Source organism: Leptinotarsa decemlineata, unplaced genomic scaffold (assembly GCF_025532065.1).
Source record: "Leptinotarsa decemlineata unplaced genomic scaffold, Ldec_3_MD MMD2_tig00000690_RagTag_RagTag, whole genome shotgun sequence".
In the NCBI taxonomy this organism is placed as follows: Eukaryota; Metazoa; Arthropoda; class Insecta; order Coleoptera; family Chrysomelidae; genus Leptinotarsa; species Leptinotarsa decemlineata.
This window is the reverse complement of record NW_027412554.1, coordinates 2,306,405-2,329,002: the sequence shown is the minus strand read 5'-3', so window position 1 is coordinate 2,329,002 and position 22,598 is coordinate 2,306,405. Positions and strand designations below refer to the sequence as shown.

General features: G+C 36.1%; 1 protein-coding gene across 2 annotated transcripts; it reads left to right on the top strand.

Annotated features, from left to right (window-relative positions):
* Window positions 1-5: 5 nt before the first annotated feature.
* LOC141482086 (uncharacterized) lies at window positions 6-15,852 on the top strand. 2 transcript variants are annotated; one of them, XM_074174672.1, is made up of 3 exons: window positions 6-8,394; window positions 8,788-9,042; window positions 9,235-15,852. In XM_074174672.1, the coding sequence occupies exon 3, from the start codon at window positions 10,295-10,297 to the stop codon at window positions 13,139-13,141; it is 2,847 nt and encodes a 948-aa protein (XP_074030773.1). In that variant the 5' UTR covers window positions 6-8,394; window positions 8,788-9,042; window positions 9,235-10,294; the 3' UTR covers window positions 13,142-15,852. The 2 variants fall into 2 exon arrangements, with proteins under 2 accessions (XP_074030773.1, XP_074030772.1); XM_074174671.1 differs by having other exon boundaries at window positions 8,748-9,042.
* The last annotated feature ends 6,746 nt before the right edge of the window (window positions 15,853-22,598 follow it).

The following is a 22,598-nucleotide window of genomic DNA, read 5'->3' as shown; positions in this document are numbered from 1 at the left end:
TTAAATTATATTGAAACGACTGAATTATTTACTTTTTTGGAAGATACATACACTGAATGTACAAATAGCCTTCATAAAACTATTGACATCTTAGTAGCAATTCGGTTAGCAGAAAAAATAGTTTTCTAGTAATTTTTTAGTTATGATAACAGTTTTTTTTGCTATATAACAAAGATACTTATTTTTTTTGAACTTAACAAAAAATAAATAATTACACAAAGAAACTTTCCCTCAGTTATCTCAGTGGTGCGATTTTGTTCCATCCTTTTCAGGACGTATGCTTCTCCACTCACAAGCGATTTTGGTGAAATTGGTGACACGTGTGAATCGTTGTATTTATGCCACGCGCGAGTATACGGGTATCTGCAGTATGTTGTATAATGCCCTCTGTAATTCCACTGTGATTTAAAAGTGCATATAGATTATAACAACAAGTAGCCACATTTTCTGCTGCAAAATTGTCCATATCCAATCCTTCTAGAGAAAATTCGATGACATCATTTAATTTGCTTCTAAATCTTTCGGCTGGAGATTGGGAAACTTTCTTCTCTTATAAACGAATACAAGCATTGCCACAAACTCAATTGGTCGGTTCTTTGTGGTATGGAGAGAGATAAATCTCAGAAACCGATGAGTGTCTACAGTGTGTGCATTTGATCGTGGATTTCAATTGACCAACGAAATTATCCACAATCTTAGAGTTATGCATCCTCAAATATGTGAGCCATGACTCTTGTGCATTTCCGCTGTCGCTCAATTTTTCTTCAATCTTTGTTAAGATTGGTTTAGATTTCTCAATAATTATATTGGCGTATTTATGTAAACCTTCTAAAAGATAACGAAGAAACTCCTGGGCGTCTTGATGGGAATTACCCATGAATCGAGGAGCAAAACTTTAAATCTGATTTTTTAAGGAGGCTGTATTTACTACTCTATCAAATGAATCTTCTGATCACAACTCCTTGATGACTTCTGCAAACGCTTTGATTAAAGCACCCTCCATACTAGAAATACTAGTAATAATATCTCTCATGAATTCATCCTTTTTCAAATATTCCGATAACCATTTTGTGTTTGATAAACATTGGATTATGCTGTTCATGAAACAAGTGTTACCAATATTTTTCAACACAAGGGTTTTGACTGAAGAATTAGTATTGGACAATTTGAAATATCTTTGAAACCCATTTCAGAATTTTGCTGAGAGAAAGTATTTTTCCATTTGCTTTTGTTTTAATTCCATAAAGTGATTTGTTATTACCTCTCTTTTCTTTTTGAAGTTGGTTTTCAGAAAAATGTAAATTTCATCAAGTTTTTTAAAATCAGGAAGACTACCGAAAAAGAAGCCGAATTTCCTTTTTGGATGGCTATACTAATTGTTTGAATGAGAAAAGATGTGGCTCTTGATTCGTGGGTTTCATCGCTTACCTTTTTTTCCAATTTCATTAATGAAAGATAAGGCTTTAGATCCAATAACACCAAAAGTTCCAACAGCTATTGGGCGAAAGATATAATCATTTCCCAAATTCTGATATTTCCGTAGTTTGAAACTTTCTCCTAAAGAGGCAGCAGCACTGGCTTTCGCAGAAGTAGCAGAAAGATGACAAGTGATGCTACAGGAACAGCATTTAAGCAAGCACCAGATTCTTTCACAGTAACTGCGAGAAGACGAGCCTTATTTTTTAAAGTGTCAGAAGCTGTCTTCAGTAAAATAGTAGTTGCTTGATCTAGTAATGGTTTATCCCATGCCCTCTGGTTCTTCATGTCTTCAGTTTTCATTGTTTGGCCAGTTCTAGATTCCCAAAGAGATTTGTCCTGATCAAAAACACAATCAGATATTGGCTTTAGGAATATTAAGATGATTTCTATCAGATTGGCAACACTGCAAAATGAGGACAAACATGATGGCAAAGCGAGTGAAGTGGCTGAACGAATCCCTAATCCTCCTCTAGAAACTGAAAGTGATGCCTGTAATCAAGTTCCGTCTTCGATAAGGTTATTTGTGATGAATTCCAGCATCCTTAATTCGTCATCGATATTTTGTAATCCCTGTTCGGCATGCCAAGTAGTGCTGCACCTCAAAATATACGATAATTTTGGAATGGCTAATGATTTCTGCAATAAATGGTATGAGACATGTGTTGGTAAAATAGATATACGTTCTGACATGACACGGAGTGATTGTAATTTTTCTTCCAAACAATATTAAGACATCATCAGATAATGGGGAACCAAGAAGAAACCAACTGGGTTTTTCAATCACTCGTATTCCAGGAGCTATAAGGTTAAATTGATCGATGATGTTAGGGTATTGTTTATCCAGAAAAATTTGTTCACATTTCTCGAAATTTACCCAAGTCCCAGGTCTTGCGAATGACTTATTGTGTTACGAAAATTTTCTAATATCACATTTGCTTTGTCACCAACTGAACCATCATCCAGATACCAGCCGTTGAATTCAGTGGATATTTTACTTATAATATGATGGATAGAAAGACAGAACAATAGTGGTCCAAGTGGATCTCCCTGCTGTACTCCTTGTTCGGACATTATAATTTCGTTACCAAATATTAAAAAAAAAGGTTCACTGAAACATTGTTCAACAAAAGGGTATATGTCTGGTATGCCGTTAGCAACCGAATGTAACATGAAATTCCTGTCTATAGAATTGAATGCATTCTTAAAATCAAGTTTCAGAAAAACTTTTTCAACTGGGTTACGGTTTTAATTATTATAACAACGTGCAGCATGTGCTACCGACTCGCAACCACTATTTGTTCCAAATCCAAATTGTTGGGGACGAAATAGATTTTCAAGACTTTCTCGTAGATTGAAATAAACAAGTTTCGCAACTAAACGTCGATAAAAATTTCCAACAGCTATAGTACGTAGACCTCCAGTCTTTTTCTTTAACGCACATAAAGAAGCACCGTGTAAAATAGAACGTATGTCTTGATTGACCTTTCCAAAGAGAAGCGTATTGTAAAGGTTTGTTAAAGAATTCAAAAGATGTTTGCCACAACTACCGGAACTATAGCTCAGCATATGTTGAATATGGGACGGTCGCAATGAATCAGGACCTCCACCAGAACCGGTGCGAAAAGATCTCATCTCTCTGAGAACATCTTCGCTCGTAACTTCTAGAGGACTATGAGAAGTTGTATACTCTCCAGAAGAAGGATGTTCACTTCGTAATTCTTTTAATGTTGCAGCATCAAATTCAGCAGGTCTATCAGTAGAACAGAAAAATCTGACAGCTGCTGTTGTATAACCGTCAGTGACTTTCGAGATTCTTGTTTTTTGAGGATTTCCTTGTAATTTTTATGTTTATCAGAAATTTTGGGATAACAATTAGTCGATTTTGTAATATTATTGAAACTATTAAAATTTTTCTTCACTATTGTTGTGATTAAAAATTTTTCGATTATCTTTAGTTCTCTCAATACTCAAACAAAAAAACATGAGCAAATTTTTCCAAGTACTGAAAGAATTCCTGGATACACATTCGTTAATTAATTTTGTGAGGGTGATTACAGAGAGTAACCTTGCAGCCTTTGAAATAGAGTAGGGAGGGGGAATGGCGGTCACTTAAGGAAAACATGGTGTGTTTTTTAAATTATTTATTATAAATAACAATTAAGAAAAGTAACAAAGTCTTCAGTTATCGAGTATGTAATCAACAATTCAACAACGAAAGCATATATCTTTGACCTACTAGTAGTGAAAAAACATTTAAAAAAATACATGTTTGAGCGGCGTTGCCCCTGACTTTGGGTTATTCCGCTCAGGGTAATGAGCGGAATAACCCGTCATTTTTGGACACATAAATCACAGATGTATCCATCTGGCGAATCATATCCTGAACATATAGCATGAGCCCACAGTCTCCAGATGGTGCAGCGATACCACAACTATTTTTTACAAATTCTCCGCAAATAATACATTTGTTATAAATTTCATCATACACATTCATTTCGTCATCACTGTCAACGTCGCAAAGGTGCTCTTCATCTTTACTCTCTGAAGAACTTTCTTGTAAAACTTTTCTCTTGCAAGATTTTTCTTTCAAATGTTTGTTCTTTTCTTTGCCAACTTTTTTTTATCTTGATTTATCATGTTTTCCAATCTTATTGGGTTTGGGAATTTTCTTTATCCTCTAAAATAAGTTTCATAGGAGTCGCAGTTAATATGGTAGCATGTTGTTTTCGCTTTCTTTGACCTGGCTAAGAAGATTGTGCAATAGTTAGTGTCGTTGTTATAGCAGCAAAAGATAACGGAGTTCTTTGCACACCAATAAGTTCTTGGTTACAAACAACTGTCACAACAGATCCAGAGCATTGATCCTTATTTGATGGACCTGCCAAAGGAGATGTATGTCCTGGAATTATAGCCAGACCATCAGATTGCGCATCTTCAAATTTCTGAACATTTGGGTCTAGGTTTTCAGCGATTTGTTCCGATTCTTGTGCCATTAGCGACGCTGCCAAAAAATCTTGATCAGTGTTAAAATTCGAGTTCAATGGGTATGTTCCAATGGCACGAAATCCTGATTCTGTTTTACTTATATTCGAATAACTTGTACGTATGCTTTATTAAAAACACCTGCCACATCATATGGAGTTATTTTAGACATCAAATGTGACTTTATATGCCTGTGGTATTCATGCCTATAGGCAGCTTTCAGCGGCCCATAAAATGACACATCCAGCGGTTGTGTTCTGCGAGAACTGTGTGGTAGAATGGTAAGCATTGTGATGTGGTTTTGACTGATATGATTGTGCAGAATTAACAACACAGGTGATTCTTGGGTAGGCTTAGCAAATGCTGCGAAATATTTGAGCCAAGTGACAAATAAGTCTTCGTTTATCCAGCCGTTTTTCGAGAAGGTGTATTAATGCACCAGCTGGTCCATTTTTATCTAATAAAGGCGTCATTCTCTGTCAGGTAAAAATAAACATAGGCGGTATGAAGTTTCCGGCTGCACTCATTGCACACATAACTGTTATGTTGCTTCCTTGAGTCCGTAGCATAACGAACCCAGCAACTTGTTCAGCAATTTCAGTTTCTTGCTCTTAGGTGAAAACGGGCTTGTCACCTAGTCTTGGGTTGCTCGTGTTTTCATTTTTTAGTCGATCCCTCAAATTGTTTTGCGGCTTTTCTTTTCGACAAACCTCCTTCAATCGCAGTTTTAGCAGGTTTTCTTCGGTCGATGCCGCTTTAGCGGTGGTCCTGTGACGATTTCTTGGCATATCTACAACAATAAAAATATAAATCACTAAGGGGTAATGGCGCTCAGATGAGCGATATTACGGAAGCGCAGAAGGGCCACATATTTTTATTATTTGTTTCATAACGAATCTGAAGCCGCCCCTGACCCATACGCCAGCCAATTCATCGAATGAATACATGACTCACTGCGAAAGAATGCAGTCTGAAACTATCGCGAAATCTCTAGACCAGTCCCGAAACGACTACAGAATTCTACGATGGACCTTTACTGATATAAAAGGTCGGCTTTTCGTTCAGAGAGGGCAGTCTGAATTCAGAAAGCGAATCGAGCGGTTAAACAAGGAATTCAAATCGTGAAGATAAGTTAAGCGTAAGTTGCTAAGTGTTGAATATAAATTCGTTTGTGATAGTGAAATATTGTTAGAAATAAGTCAGAAGTGGGATTTGTAAAATAAATTTGTGAACGCGTGGTAGACAATCTTTGTATTACGGTGAAATTTACTATAAGACTTATTTGTTCGCGCAGATAGACTGGTGATTCGTTATGTTTCGCGACGTGGACAGTACCGGACTACGGAAACATAAACTGATAGAGCTTTCTCGCGAAAAATAGACTTGTGAAAGTAAATAAGTGTTTTTCGGACTCGATTAAAATAAGTGGACAAATACAGTTTTGTGGAAAATAGACAATAAAAGACAAAATGTGTTCGAGGAAAGCCTAGTGGACTTGAAAGTTGCCAAATTGAAGCAAGAATTGGAGGGAGCTAGATTGTTCCGGAAAGAAATCAGTACTCCAGAAGAGACTATGGGATAACTTGACTGAATCAGGAGAAGACCCTGAAACATATTTATTCGAAGTTTCTGGGGGTGATTTGAGTTTAATAATGAGCAAACTCGATAAGAATACCAAATCGCTGAAAGATGAACTTCAACAAAATTCGGTAAGTCTGTAGGAGAAGCTTCTGGAAAATTTGGAAGTGCCTGGAGGAGAAGTGTCTGGAAAATTCAAAAAGTTTGGAAAATAAATTTATAGAGAATTCGAATAGCTTGAAGAAAGAACTTCTAGAAAATGCAATAGGCTTGAAGAAAGAGTTTTGTAGTATGGCGAGCCTAATCGAAAAAAGGATAGGAACCATCGAGATAGATAGATAAAAGCAGGAAGGAAATGAACACAGTAGTGGAAATCAAAGGCGGAGTTCAGGCAGAAATCAGCAAGATAAAGGAAACAATTAGCAAGTTGCACTGAAGAGGAAGAAATAAAGGAGTTGAAGAATAACCAAGCTGCAAAAAGGAAGAAAGAAAACAATTTATTTGGGGAAGCAAAAAAGAAACTGAAAACAGCATTAAAAACATAAGACCTAACTGAGGTTACTATAGCCGCCACCTTACTGGAAGGGGCGACAAAGGCAAGGTCAGAGACAATGAATACAGCCAAAAAGCTTGATACCGTCGAGAACCAAGTTAGAACCAAACAGTTTCAAATAAGTAGATCTATAATGATTGAACCAAATCGGAAGTGCTCAAATCTATAATGAGACATCCAGCTCGGAAGTGCTGAAATGTACAATGATTGAACCAAATCGGAAGTGCTCAAGTTCACTCGGCGGCTTCGTCGCGATGTTGTTGACTTCGAGTTTATCAGTAGGAGCGCTCGGCAAAAACAAAAATATTCGATCGGTAAAGTGGTATAATAATAATGATGATTAGATTTAATAATTGAAATATGTCATCGACGTTTGAGAAAAAAATCCGTGGGGATATACAGGGTGTGCAACATTAAAGAAAAAAACATTCCTATTGTGAAATAATAATGATGATTAAATTTAATAATCGAAATATGCCATCGACGTTTTGAAAAAAAAATCCGTGGGGATATACAGGGTGTGCGACATTAAAGAAAAAAAACATTCCTACATACAGGGTGTGCAACATTGAAGAAAAAAACATTCCTACCGTGAAATAATAATAATAATGATGATGAAGTGAAATAGTTGAAATATGCCATCGACGTTTGAGAAAAAAAAATCCATGGGGGACAGGGTTATGTTCCATTATAGTATACAGTGTGTGTAACATTGAAGAAAAAAAAAACATGCCTACCATGCGCTCGGTGAAAATATTCGTGCGTCGAATGAGGCAAAAGGCAGCGTGACGAGGCCCCCATATTTTAGCATGCGATGCTACGTCGTTTAAACCGTCGAACGCAAATTCGTTCGTTTTCTAGTCAATTCGCGTTCGATTTTTTTCAAATGTTAATTCGTTTATCGTTCGTTTTTTTTTCAAACGTCAATTCGCTTAGAAGGGGGAAGGTAATTGAATTTTATGATAATAGACAAGCACTTGTTACTTTGGAATAGTATTAAAATGGCAACCGAAGACTATAGTCAAAAATTGGAGGAATTTGTTAGACGTGTTCGAGAATTGAGTAAAGATATTCAATTTTATGAAGAAAAAGAGAATGTTGTGAAGCAGTTGAATAATTTGAATATTAACGATAGAGTATTCAATCGAAATTTGCCGCAAACCAGATACCCTTTACGAAGAATTCAACCCATTAGTAAATCATAGCTGCGTCAGTGAATATCCCATAATAAGTGTTGGGATGAGATTCATGGCAACATTCATCAATATGTATGCATCTGGTAGCAAAAGAACGAGATTGCCGCTATTTGTCAGCACTACCCCCAAGAAAACGACATCCAAGTGTAAATTCCAGAATCTTTCAAGCAAAGATAGTGCAGTTATCATCGTTGCCGTACCATTAGTTGTGAGGAAAGAGAAAAAGTGCAGAAAAATAGACTTTACTCTATGTATAATTTCAATCATTGTATTCATGGTAATAGTATGTGTAATACTTTCAAAGATAATAATTGTAGAATATAGTTATGAATTAAATGATTCAATATGAAATGATTTTTATTTATCATACAAAATTGTTTTTCAATAGTCACTTGTTTTTGTCAATATTTGTTTGAGAATGGCACATAAAGCCGCAAACATGCGTGAAAATAAACATGTTTATGCTTCCATTCTTTTCTCGAACATTAGGCTCTGACTATAAAAAAACAATCGTATCAGTCAAAAACATCAGTATTACGATCGACAGCAGTGTTGTTTCACTAGTGCTTTAGTTCCTTGCGTACTCTACAATATCAATAAAAAATCGTAAGTTGCATTTTATATTGTACAAGTGTCTTTTATGTTTCACGGCTGAATTTTTGAATGAGAATTGTTTCCATTCTACAAGTGCTTTTTATATGTTTCACAATAAAATAACGTTCATGTTGAATATTTTCAAGTTAAATGTACAAGAAAGTGTTAGTGATTTTCTTCAAGTTTTTAACGCAAATAGTATTTTTTTTATTTTACAAGTGCATTTTTTGTTTTAAGACTGAATTTTTCTTTTTTTGAATTCAATTACTATTGAAAAATAAATAACCACCAAGCGATTGATTGGAAATAATTTTCATTTTTTGTGAAAAAACATAAATTAATTGCAAAAAAAAATTATCCCATAGATGGACTTACACAAAATGAATGCACGCTCCTCCCTTGCAGCCAAACCAACAATCAAACTGCATGATTTGCCGATAAAGGAGCCGCAACAAATTCAGACAGCAAAAATCGTTAGAGGAAAATTTGGAGAGGTCGTACTGTTGGAATTAAAAAACAATATTGTTTTACTGCCGGCGAGGGTCACCGAAGACTATAGGCCGAATATTCACCATGGGAAATTTCCCATAGTCTTTAAGGGTCTCGTCGAGGTGGGCAAAGCAAATCCCACCGCATCCTTCATCGTAGTAGAATTTTAAGGTGAGCTATGCATAATTCTACTTTTTTTGGAAAAATGTTTCGTTCATCCTCTTCTTTCATTTATCTTCTTCTTTTATTCTGAAGAAATGCTTATATTCTATTATCTGTTTAAATTCTGTGTTCCAGTTTTGGAAAAAGGTTTCTATTTCTATTCTCTGTTTTGATTGACTCTAAAAATCGTTTTCATTTCAGACGCAAATCAAATCATAGCCATTACATCACCAGCTTCCCAAAAGAGCAGTCACCCCAGCAGCTCACACCACCACTGCCCATCCATAGTATCAGTAGCAAATCATAGCAAGTCATAATATCAGCTTCCCAGCAGAGCAGTCACTGCAGCAACCCACACTACCACTGTCCATCCATAGTATTTGAGTAAGTTGAAATATAGCCATGGCAGTTTCCGAAACTCTTTCTCAAATTGATAAATTACTTGAAGTGATCAAAGAAAATTATTCGAGTTCCATTGTGAGAAAGTCTTTAAACCTAATAAACAGACATATAAGAAAGTGTAATTTGGCAATGGAAAAAATCAATTTTTCAGTGGGGGGAAAAAAGAAAATCATAAGTAAAATTGGGGAATTGAAACGGATTAAATATTTGATTATCAATATGAAGAATGATAAACAAGGTTCGGGTTTGAAACGTAGCAGCAGAGTGAAATGGGAAAATGTTAATGCAATTTTCAAGGGTTAGGACGGGAATTATCATCAATTTGACGCATAAGGAGGTGCGGAAATTTTTAGCTGACGCATATTTCCTTTTCAAATCGAAAGTTTCAAAAATTTTAAATGAGATGCAATGTCTTAAAGTTAATTTCACTTTGTTGGGGGATTTCATAAAGAATTCGAATGAAGGAGAAATATGCGATCGCAAATATTTCAACACCCCTAATGCGGTCATTGATTTGGGGACGGATTTGCCTGCGTGGTTTCAGGAACACGTTGTCGATATTATTCTAAATAAACTTGAAGAATTTCAGGAACGTGATTCGGGTTGGGCGTTGAGTAAAATTCTTCTGCTTGAAATTGCCATTAATAAATATGAACTGAGTGGGCATGGTAGAGCATTCATACGACTACCTGAAAAAATTCAAAACAAAGGTGCCTGCATAAATATTGCTAATCAGGATGATGCTTGTTTTTTCAGAGCAATTGTGAGTGCTTTGTACTCTGCCAAACATAATGTTACACGCTCATCTTCATAGCTCCATTATGACACGGTTTTGAATACAAACGGCTTGGAAATTCCCATGAAAATTCCCCAAATAACAAAATTTGAGAAACTAAACAACATTTCAGTCAATGTATATAGTTTGGAATTGAATGTCATCAAGGAAAAATCATTTTACGAAGTAGTACCTGCACGATTAACTAACCATAAATTGGATCGTCACGTTAATTTACTTTTAATTCAAAACAAATACTTTCCCAAATTGAATGAATATGATGCTTTACCTTTAGATACAGATAGTTCTGAAATCAAGTATCATTATTGTTGGATAAAAAACATGTCCAGACTTCTTGCAGCACAGGTTAGCAAACATTGCGGAAAAAAATATTTTTGTGATAGATGTCTGAATTATTTTTATAGCGAACAGAAATTGAATGAACATGTCATCTTGTGTGAAAATGCAAACGACTGCAAAATTTCCTTCCCGAAATTCGATCACATAGAATTTCGGAATTACGTTTACAAACAAAAGTGTCCTTTTGTATTATACGCGGATTTCGAATCAGTTCTACAGAATTGTGAGGAGAAAATTTCAGACAAATGTAAAAAATATCAATCACATAAAGCTTTCAGTGCAGGTTACTACTTGAAATGTTCATATGATGACACGCTATCCAGATTCAATAGCCATCGAGGTGAGGATTGCATTCAATGGTTTGCTGATGAAATGGCCCATATCGCCAAATTTGTTGAGTCCAAAATCAAAAATATTGAACCGATGATATGTCCTCTTAATATGGTCACTACTAGGATATGTCATATTTGCGAGAAACCCTTCACGAAAAAAGATATCATTGTAAGGGATCACAGTCATTTTACAGGGTTGTTAAGGGGGTGGAGTCATCAAGGGTGCAATCTGTCATTTAAGAAGCTATTTGTCGTCCCCATCACATTTCACAATCTGTCAGGCTATGATTCTCATTTCATAATTAGAGATGTCGCTAAAAGAGGGCGTGTAAGCATACTTCCCATCAACAAGGAAAAATACATTTCATTTACCCAATTTGATAGTGAAACTAACATCAAATTCCGGTTTATAGATTCTTTTCGATTCATGGGAGCCAGTCTCGACGAGTTGGTTTCAACATTAAATCCAAATAATTTGAAAATACTCAAAAAAGAATTTGCTTTACTAGATGACGAGAAATTTGCTCTTTTAACCAAAAAGGGTGTATTTCCGTATGATTATATCAATAATATTGAAAAACTCCTCGACACTAAGCTTCCATCAAAGAAAAAATTCTACAATAAACTCAATGACACAGAAATTGATGATGAAAAGTATGCTCATGCGCAAAACGTTTGGCGTCAATTCAGTATCGAAAATTTAGGTCAATACAGCGATTTGTATATGAAAACAGACATTCTTCTTTTGGCTGATGTTTTTAAACATTTCCGTGAGATTGATTTGAAGACGTATGGGCTGGATCCTGCTTGGTACTACACAATGCCGGGGTACACGTGGGATTGCATGTTGAAATATACCGGTTGCAAATTACAAATTTTAAAGGACGTCGATATGGTTATGTTTGTGGAAAAGGGTATTAGGGGAGGAATTTCAGTTTGTTGCAATAGATATTCGGAAGCAAATAACCAGTATATGCCATCATACGATCCCACGAAACAGTCCAAGTATCTGATGTATTTTGACGTCAATAATCTATATGGATGGGCAATGTCAGAGTTCCTACCATATGGAGGTTTCGAATGGACGGATACGAACATTGATGTAACTCAAATTCCTGACGACAACCCCGAAGGCTATATTTTACAAGTTGATTTAGAGTACCCTGCACACCTTCATGATTCACATAAAGATTTCCCTTTTTGCCCCGAACATCGGACACCACCAAACTCGAAATTAAAAAAAATGATGCCAACTCTCCACAATAAATATGAATATACTCTTCATTACAGAAATTTAAAGCAGGCTCTAGAACATGGTTTGATACTTAAAAAAATTCATAAAGTTTTGAAATTCAAACAGTCTGCATGGCTGCGTCCTTATATCGAGTTGAATACTCGATTGAGGACTGCAGCTAGTAGTTCTTTTGAAAAGAATCAGTTCAAATTATCAAATAACGCGATTTTCGGTAAAACAATGGAGAACATCCGGTTACACAGAATAGTAAAATTAGTCACCTCCTACGAGGGTCGATATGGTGCCAAAAATCTCATCGGTAGTCTCGAGGACTACCATAACCGTACAGTTTTCGATGCCGATTTGATGGCTATTGAATTAAAAAAATCCGAACTTGTATTCAATAAACCGATGTATGTGGGAATGGCAGTTTTAGATATATCAAAAACTTGCATGTTCAAATTTCATTACAATTTCATGCTACCCACCTTGGGTGTGGAGAAATGTAGAGTCCTCTATAGTGATACTGATTCATATATATATGAATTGGTATGTGACGATGCATACAAGGAAATCATCAAAAAACACATTGAGAAATTTGACACATCGGATTATGGCACAGATAACATTTATGGAATCCCTCGTGTGAATAAAAAAGTGCCCGGCCTCATGAAAGATGAAGCAAACGGCAAAATCATCACGCACTTTGCGGAGTTGCGTTCAAAAATGTACGCCTACAAAGTGCAGGGTGGTAAAGTCATCAAAAAGGCAAAAGGGGTGAAATATGGTGTGGTAAAGAATAAAATCACATTCGATGACTTTGTCGACTGTTTGAAAAATTCCAAGCAGGAAAAAAACATTTCTCAATGTACAATAAGATCTTTTGCTCACAACGTGTTCGGTATCGAGCAGACGAAAGTGGCCCTAAGTCCAGATGATGACAAACGTTATCTCATCCCTGAGTCCTATGAAATCCTGCCGTGGGGGCATTATAGCTTAACCTGAATATTTTTTTGTTCACTTCAAGTATCGGCTATCTTTCAACTACGTGCAATAAAATATTCATGTATTTTTGTATTCCTCTTTATGTATTTCTTTATATATTTGCTCATATAATCATATAATCATAAAATCTCTCCATGTTTTTCTTTATATATTTATATTATTGTATATCTTTATGTATAAATAGAAAACAAACAAATCATTTCATGTGTTTTATTCATGTCTTACATAAGTCATGTACAAATTTTTGCTTATAATAAAATAAATATTCTCGCAAGCCATTAGCATACAAGCCATCCAATGATGAGGCTTGACAGAAACCTGTTATAATTTCTTCTAAAGTTAAATTGGTTTTATTCTCACGCAACCAAGATTGAATAATATGGAAAACGCCTCGATAATAATCACAAAAATTCAATGCATCCAGCATGGCTATACGGTCTGACAGCACCCCCAAGTGAGTTTTGAGAACGTCGTTGACATCCTGTTGAGACAGCTCCGTATTTGTTGTATCCTTGGAAATGGAAATTTGTTTGGTATCACTTTCGATGTACTGTGTGACGTATATGTAGTCCCCGCAACGTGTTGTAATTGGATCATACTCGTCCAAATAATCATCGATTTCTGAATCGAAGAAATTTTCCTTTATCTTCTGCAGAATACCAATCAGAGTTTCCCATTCGAATGAGGTGAAATTGATGGAACGCACAGAGAATTGTTGCTTGAGTATTAGGCATGAGCTAAAGTCTCTGGACGGACTTAAGCCACATCGAATTTCATATGCTTGCATAGGGAAGATCGTCAATTGGTGTTCGTTTCGTGCCAACATTTCGTAACGCTCCAATGCTTTGTCTATTGCACCCAGAGTTTCGTTATAATCTTCATCACCACTATCACACATTACTTCGACTTCACTACCATAACCACTATCGAGAGACATTTTTTTTTCAAACTGAATATCCATGTGTATTTGCATGTGTTCTTATACCTTCAGATCACGTGGTCGAATTCAGATATTGTGTTTGTTGAACATCATTTCTTCACAAAAGGCCCTCCCAATACAATGTCAGTGTGCTTGTTTTCCATAAGATTCTATACAAAATCAACATTTTCAATCCAACTGTTGTGTTTGTTATCCAATCCCAGCCATTTAACATAAATTCTTTTGCCTTTTTTTCCTCAAAACTCTCTCCACGAGATATATATCGGGATTTACAGTTTTTTGCAATTCTTCCCCATAGAAAGCACCCCTGATAGGTGCACCCTGCATATCTTCTAGCATAAAGGTGGCGGGGTTGGTAATGTTGACTTTGATAATTTTGAATAATTCCGTAGTCCAATTGGGTGTGTAACCTTTTTCGAAAAGATGTTTTGCCTTACTGATTCGCACAACATCACCGACCTTGAATTTTCTCGGTCCAGCTATTTTCAGGTGGGCGTATATTGATTTGAGAATTTGTTTTTCGTTGGCTTTGTTGATTTTCGATGGTTCTATGCCCGTCTTCGAGTGTCGCGTATCATTGTAGGATTTCGTTATTTCAGGCAAGACATTCAACCATTTGTAGGTGCCATTCAAACTGAAATATTTGAAAAGTCTTTCTTTTAACGTTCTTATGACACGTTCAGCCATTGAAGCCTTCATGATGCTGTATGTATTGTAGTGATTTATTCCATGTTTTTTCATTAAAGTTTGAAACTTATTGTTGTAAAACTCGGTCCCTTGATCGGTTTGTAAAATTTTTGGGCATCGCTTCGTATGTTCCAAAATATCCGAAAATGTTTTTGTGATTTCTTCTCCCGTTTTCGATTTCAACGGTCGTGTCCACACGAATTTCGAAAAACAATCGATGACGATGACAATGAGTTTGAAATTTCGATTTTGATGAGCGTAGGATCTCATCTCAGCCAAGTCCATCTGCCACAGATCATCCAGGCCTTTGATAATGGTACGACGTCGAGGAAATTTTCTTCTAATTGGTTTATGCAGTTCACGGACAAGTTGAATCTTGTCTTTGGAAGCCATGTGGCGCGACTGATGGTCGAGATTATCAAACTTGTTATTTTATTATGTTGATGCAAAAACTACATTTTTTATCGTGTTGATTTCCTTGATATCAGATTGTACTTTCGCTATATCCGAATTTATTTTGGAAATTTGTTTGGAAATCTCACCTTGAAAGTGCTCCATCATGTCGTTTTGTTTGATTTCCAAAGTTTTGTTGTGCGAATGAACCAAATCGGTAATTTCTATTGTTTTCTTCAGCAAATTTGCTTGAATATTTTCAATATTACTTACATATTGCTGATTGAATTTTTTGAAACGCGCCACCGCCTCGTAATTGCGTACCATATTTGTTTGTACCATTTGATCAAAATTGGTATTAAGTGATTGAAATTTACTATCGAATCCTTTGTTCACATTCTCCTGTTTTTTAATGTCATTACTCATGTTTGCTACTTTATCATTAACTCGCGTTATTTGTAGTTGGCATCGATCGACTTGCTCTCGCATTTTTGTCAGATTTTCATTCACTTGAACCATTTGTTTTTGATATCGACCACTTTGATTCCGTATAGTCACATCAATTTTTTTCTCAACTTCATCCATGTACTCTTTGTTGACTGCATCAGATGCGTTCGTAGGTCTCTTCACATTACACAATTTCAAATTATCAAAATCGATGTTGCCATCGGGCGTATGTAACAAACCTACACTACTGCCTACAGCTGATGTTGTAGAATGCTTTCGCTTCCTATTGGAGCTACGCTCGAACTTGTCGATAGTCATGATGGAAATGTGACACACATCGATATGATTCTAGTAATATGTGTTTTTCAACGTGATCAAAGTGTTCAAAAAAAAAAATGCTTGTTTCCACGCATTGAATTTTTGTCATTTTTTCGATACGATAAAGGTGACAAAATGAATGCTTTTTTCGAATCAAATTTTTGACATTTTTTTGGTGCGATTTCCATGTTGTTTTTGCATTATTTTTCATAGCGTGTTACAATGCAAATCATATGGGATTTTGCACGAAATGATGGTTTGAAAAATACGTTTTTTTCGATACGATAAAGTTGATAAAATGAACCTTTTTTTTGTATCGAATTTTTGACATTTTTTTGGTGCGATTTTCATGTCGTTTTTGCATTATTCATCACATTATATTTTTGGAATAAAATACATGTCATTTTCAGATGATTTATTATTGAATAATGTTGGCTTCTTTGAGTTCATTGAATATAGCTGTAATTTCATTGTCATGTGACGTATTTCCAGCATCTTTCGAAGCTATAATAGCTTTAATCTATCGCATAACTCGTTCGGATCATCCCAATACACATACTCGAAGGGTTTGTCATTATACAGGGTGTCCCTGGACTTCCTCTTTTCCTCTCGGGAATGTATAGATGGGGTCAAAATATCACCAGTACTTCATATAACTTTTTTTCCTAAAAGTCTTCGTAACCAAGTTACGGGCTCTCGAAGTTACAAAATGAAAAATGTTTTTCTTTGATAACTTTTCAAGTAAATATTCAAAATCATCCAAATTTTGGTAATTGACTAAACAAATGAATTCCTTCGATGAGCTTTCATGCAGGAGTCAGTTGTTTTGCTACAAAGTCAGGAACGGACTACCCCCGATGGTCCACACCCCAAAACTTTGAAATGACAGATATTTTTCAATATTTTTCAACAAATTAAGGTTACTTGGACAATTTTATGAATAAAAGTACTCGTGTGGAAAGTCGATCGGAGCAACGAGTCTTGATAAAAATGTAGTTTCACTCGATGACATCAAACCCGCTCGTCCACCATTATTTGAAATGAATAATTATCAAAGCAGAAATAATAATGATAACGTTAATTCAACAACATTTATCCTGAGATGTCTACCATTATTCGAAAATATTAGTTTTTAAGGAAAATGGAAATGATAGGTAAAATGTTCATAACGAATTTTTATAATGCAAACACGTTTAACTAAGGAAACTCAAGAGCCTCAAGAGCAAACAGAAATGAAAAATCCGCTACAAAAACTGCTCGATATGACCACCTTCTCTCTCTATACATTTTCTTAGTCTGCGAAGACACCCTCTCTGTACTTGAAATAGCATTCCATGGTCGTTTCGTATGGCTTCACAATGTAATGTTATTCTATTCAACAATGCATCTCTTGTGTGAATAGGTGTAGCGTAAACAAAGCTTTTTAGATGCCCCCACAGAAAGAAATCCAATGGATTTAAATCCGGAGACCGCGATGGCCATGAATATGGCCCACCTCTACCAATCCATCTATTGTGGAAAATATGGTTCAGATGGTCACGCACAATCAAACTAAAATGAGGAGGAGCGCCATCATGCATAAACCACATATCTCTTCGGGTTTGCAATACGTTGCAATACGTTGCATATTTGCAACATGTTCCAAAAGTCCATTCAAATCGTTCTGAATGAACTCCAAATAACGTTCTCCATTCAATCGGTCCTGTAGAACGAATGGTCCTATAAGATGGTTTCTTATGATACCAGCCCAAACATTCACGTTGAATTTCCGTTGGTGTTTGGTTTGCAATATCCCATGGGGATTTTTTTCGGCCCATATATGGAGATTATGATAACTCTATCTCTACTGAAACCTGCTTCATCAGTGAATAAAACTCGATTAATAAAAGTCATATCCTCTCTTTGCCTATCCATGAACCAATTGGCATATTCCAGTCGTGCTGGAAAATCTTGAGTTGTCATGGCATGTACCTTCTGGATGTGAAATGGGTGGAGCAGACGGGTGGAATACAGACGACGAGCTTCTGCAGCATTACAAAATGCTCGTCCATAAAATACATGCATATCTGCATATTCATTGAATGTAAACTGTTCGGCCATATCAAAAAAAAATCAAAATATCCTATAGAATATTGACAATACAATGATAGTCATATGACAACGCACCACTCAACAAAACAAAATCGCATTCCAGTTTCTCATTTTTTATCAAAACTTTCTAAAAGGTTTTTTTGTCAACATCTGTGAAAGAAATGGAACATAATTATTCCCTGGATATTTTTCACCTGATCATGTGCAGCCGTTTTTGTAGTTCATTCGTTTGCTTTTTATTAGTATAGTAAATATTTTTTCCGATGTGCGTTTTTTCAGCTAAATTTAGATTCGTGTTAAAGAATTTCTCCCATAAAGTTATAATTATCAGTGAAACTCCTCAACAGTTTAGCTGTGAAGAAGAATTTGAAACATTCGAATGTTGAGTTTCATGAGATTCAGATAACTGATCAACACGAAACGTGATTATTCCACACGTATTATGTACATACAAAATATGGAATGAATTCGATATTTCATAGTAGAGTAGCTTGTTAGTTTAAAAACACCACGAATCTACAGAACTTGATATTTCTTTTGAAAAAATATCTGCTATCACAATTGTGACTTAAACTTCCATATAGACACTGTACTTTTTGTTTACGACTTCATTTTAGCATACTTTGTATTATTCCTGTTATAAATGTTGTTGAATTAACGTTATCATTATTATTTCTGCTTTGATAATTATTCATTTCAAATAATGGTGGACGAGCGGGTTTGATGTCGTCGAGTAGAACTACATTTTTATCAAGACTCGTTGCTCCGATCGACTTTCCACACGAGTACTTTTATTCATAAAATTCTCCAAGTAACCTTATTTTGTTGAAAAATATTGAAAAATATCTGTCATTTCAAAGTTTTGGAGTGTGGACCATCGGGGGTAGTCCGTTCCTGACTTTGTAGCAAAACAACTGACTCCTGCATGAAAGCTCATCGACGGAATTCATTTGTTTAGTCAATTACCAAAATTTGGATGATTTTGAATATTCACTTGAAAAGTTATCAAAGAAAAACATTTTTCATTTTGTAACTTCGAGGGCCCGTGATGTACTGGTGATATTTTGACCCCATCTATACATTCCCGAGAGGAAAAGAGGAAGTCCAGGGACACCCTGTATATCCAACGATGAGTATCGATGGCGTTCGTTTGTAGAATGCTGGAACCAACAACATCATTGCTATCGTAACTTTTACCAAGTGTCTGAGTTCGAAACATAGGTCTTATTATGCCGGACCATTTCCATTTTTGAGTTCCCTTCATGAATCCTCTGGCATTCAGGTTGGCTTGTGTTACGTCCAACAAACGTTTATAAGAGGCTTGATCCTCCTTATTGAAGTCTTCAGGTTCATCGAGAAAGATCAAATTATATAGCCCTGGAGTTCCTTTGAATGCGAATCCTTCAGTTGTAATATTACCACGTTTATCAAAGTCAATGTAGTTTCTACCGAGAATCCATTTCGAAGAGGACTCGTCATAAACTGATCCATATATTTTATCGATTGAGTCGTCTTTAGCCCAGTGTTTCATGACATATTTGTGTGATATGGGTGAATATTGCTCCAGATATTCCATCACACTCTCCTCTGAAATATTTTCTATTGATGGTGGTGGTGGTGGCGACTCGTGGAATACCTCATCATCCTTTCCCGACGTCTCTGCAACATCTTCAAGTGGTAAAAATTGTGTTTCTTCAAATGCTCGAGATTGATCGAATGATGGTTCCGTCTTTATTTCCTCTTTCTCCTCCTTTTTGACATGTCTCAAATGGCCCGCCGATTTTTTGGAGATTTCTGCAATATCCTTCAGCGGCTTCGATATTGGTTGAAAAAACTTTTGTAAAGATTCATCTTCTTCAGACTTTCCCAATTTCAGAGCTAGATACTTTTTTCTTATACTTTTTGAAATTTCATTGATTTTGTTCTTGCGCACAACATCGACTTCTTTACTGAGTGGTTTCATATTGACGAATAACGTTTTCATCTCTATTCACACACACTTATGTACTTTTCGAAACCTTTTCGATATCGCCCCTTATTCAAATCGCATTTCTTGACAATGATAAAAGTTCCATACTTGTCACGCCAACATTCGGCACACATTTTCTTGAATCCATCGAAAGACATGTCGGGAGAAACGTGTTCATCGAATACATGTTTCAAATTCATTTCGTCTTGCTTGAACAATACAATCATATTGCAATTGTCACGTATAAGTTGTTTGGGTATCTTGGAATACGTCTGACACAAATAGATGGCATCAATGTCCTTATGTCGACCCATGGAATAATATTCACGATTTTTCTGCTGACCATCGCAGGCTACATCATCGAATATGAATATGGAATTTTGCTTGGCCGCCTCTGGACTCATAATTTCTTCGTTGTTTTGAAATGGGAAATAACCAAATCCTTTGACTTATTCCAATATCTCTCTAAGCAGCTGATACTTGGGTTGATAAAGCGACTTTGAGTACACATAGACATTTTCGAATTTGAAATAATATTGATAATGCTGTGTTGGTTTTTCCACATCCTGATGGACCACATATGATGGCGCGAAACGAATTGGGCAACAACTTGCCATGTTTATTTCGATATTTGGCACCATCATTCAAATAGTCCAAGTTGTCTATGGGTAACGTATTGTCTTGTGGAACGACTTCCATGTTCTGATTGGTGTTTGGGAGTTTCACTTCAATATGTAGCGTGCACATTGATGTCATATATCATTCCTAATGTTAACTTATCAAGGAGAAGGTGTTGTCAATACGCTAATCAATAAGCTGCCATTCGAATTACACTTACCTGGTTATCAGTATTGCGGTCCTGGTACGAAACTACAAGAACGTCTTACACAAGGAGATCCTGGTATTAATCCACTAGACTCGGCTTGTAAACAACACGACTTGGCATATTCACAATACAAGTCTCTTGAAGCCCGACATAGAGCTGATAAAGATCTGGAAGAAAAGGCGTGGCAACGAGTGAAATCTAAAGACGCAACATTTGGCGAGAAAGCGAGCGCTCTCTTCGTCACCGGAGTAATGAAGTCCAAACGCAAATTAGGAATGTGAAGTGTGAAATCATTTCGACGCAGCATTTTGCAAAATATAATCAAAAATTGGAAGCCCACAACGAACAACGTAAAGAAATCCGCATCATCAGCTCTTAAGGCAGCAAAAATGGCTGTCCACAAAGCTGGAGGACGTAAGAAGATACGTATACCGAGAGTTATTCCATTCGAAGCAAAATCCGGATGAATTTTACCACTCATACCCATATTTGCAGGTCTTTCAGCTTTGGGTTCATTGGTAGGGGGAGCGAGCGCTATCGCAAAAACTGTGATTGATGCAAAAAATGCCAAAAAGAAACTCGAAGAAGATCAACGTCACAATAAAGCTATGGAACATTTGGGCTCCGGTTTGTACCTACGCAAAACACCTCGAGGATATGGTCTGTTCCTAAAAAAACAACATCATCGCAAAGGACGAGGTCTTTATTTGAAAAAGCAGAAAAAAAACTGCTTGTGAAGCTACCCCATAGAGTATTATATGATTCGGAAATCAAAAAATGTGCCCTTCAATTGAAAATACCACATTTTCGTGGAGTCTTTATGAGTGATACGTTGCCAACTTGTCCACGGCTGCGAGAATGCGCTGTTTTGAACTTGGATTCTCAATTGAATGCAGGCACTCATTGGGTAGCTTACATTAAAAACGGCAATGCCGTACAATATTTTGATAGTTTTGGTAATCTCAAACCCCCAATGGAATTGGTTCGATATTTGGGAAGGGGTACAACGATTACATATAACAATGATCGACATCAAAACTTTGATCAGAGTAATTGTGGACATTTGTGCCTACAATTTCTACTTCACAATACATGCAAAAATGTCTAGAGATAAATCTTTGCGGGATCTAACCGATTCTGAATTGAAAACTCTATCGATTGACTATTTGATTGAGAATGCTGAACCTTGGGAATTATTGGATGTATGGCATAAATTACCAAAGGACTACCAACATCGATTTGCTTTGCAGATTCGTTTACCATGTTTCATCCATTATCGAAATGAAGCTGCGTCATCATCGCTACAAAATGCAATGTATTATGGTCCTGTTAGCTCACAAAGAGAATGCTATTATTGTAGAAATAAATGATTTGAAATATTGTTATTGTTGTTTATTTAAGGTGTGTGCATGTCAAAAATGTATCAGTCATGTCTATGATATTAACTCTAACGAGTCGTTCTTCGACACTTTCCATCGATTTCAATCCACCCATTCGATTGGATTCCGATTCAGAATACAGTTTAGCTTTGCTCAGTTTCCATTCGTACAACAGTATACCGAACATTGAAGAAGACACGAAATTCTATTATTACGAAAATGGTGACAAAACTAAACAAAAAACTATCGGTATCCCCTCTGGATCTTATGAAATTGGTGATATTGAAGCTTTAGTCAGCAAATAAATTGTACCTAAAACATACAAGGAAAATCCTCAAGAATTTTTCTATTTCAAGCCGAACAATAATACGCTAAAGAGTGAAATATTTTGTTTGAAACATTCAATT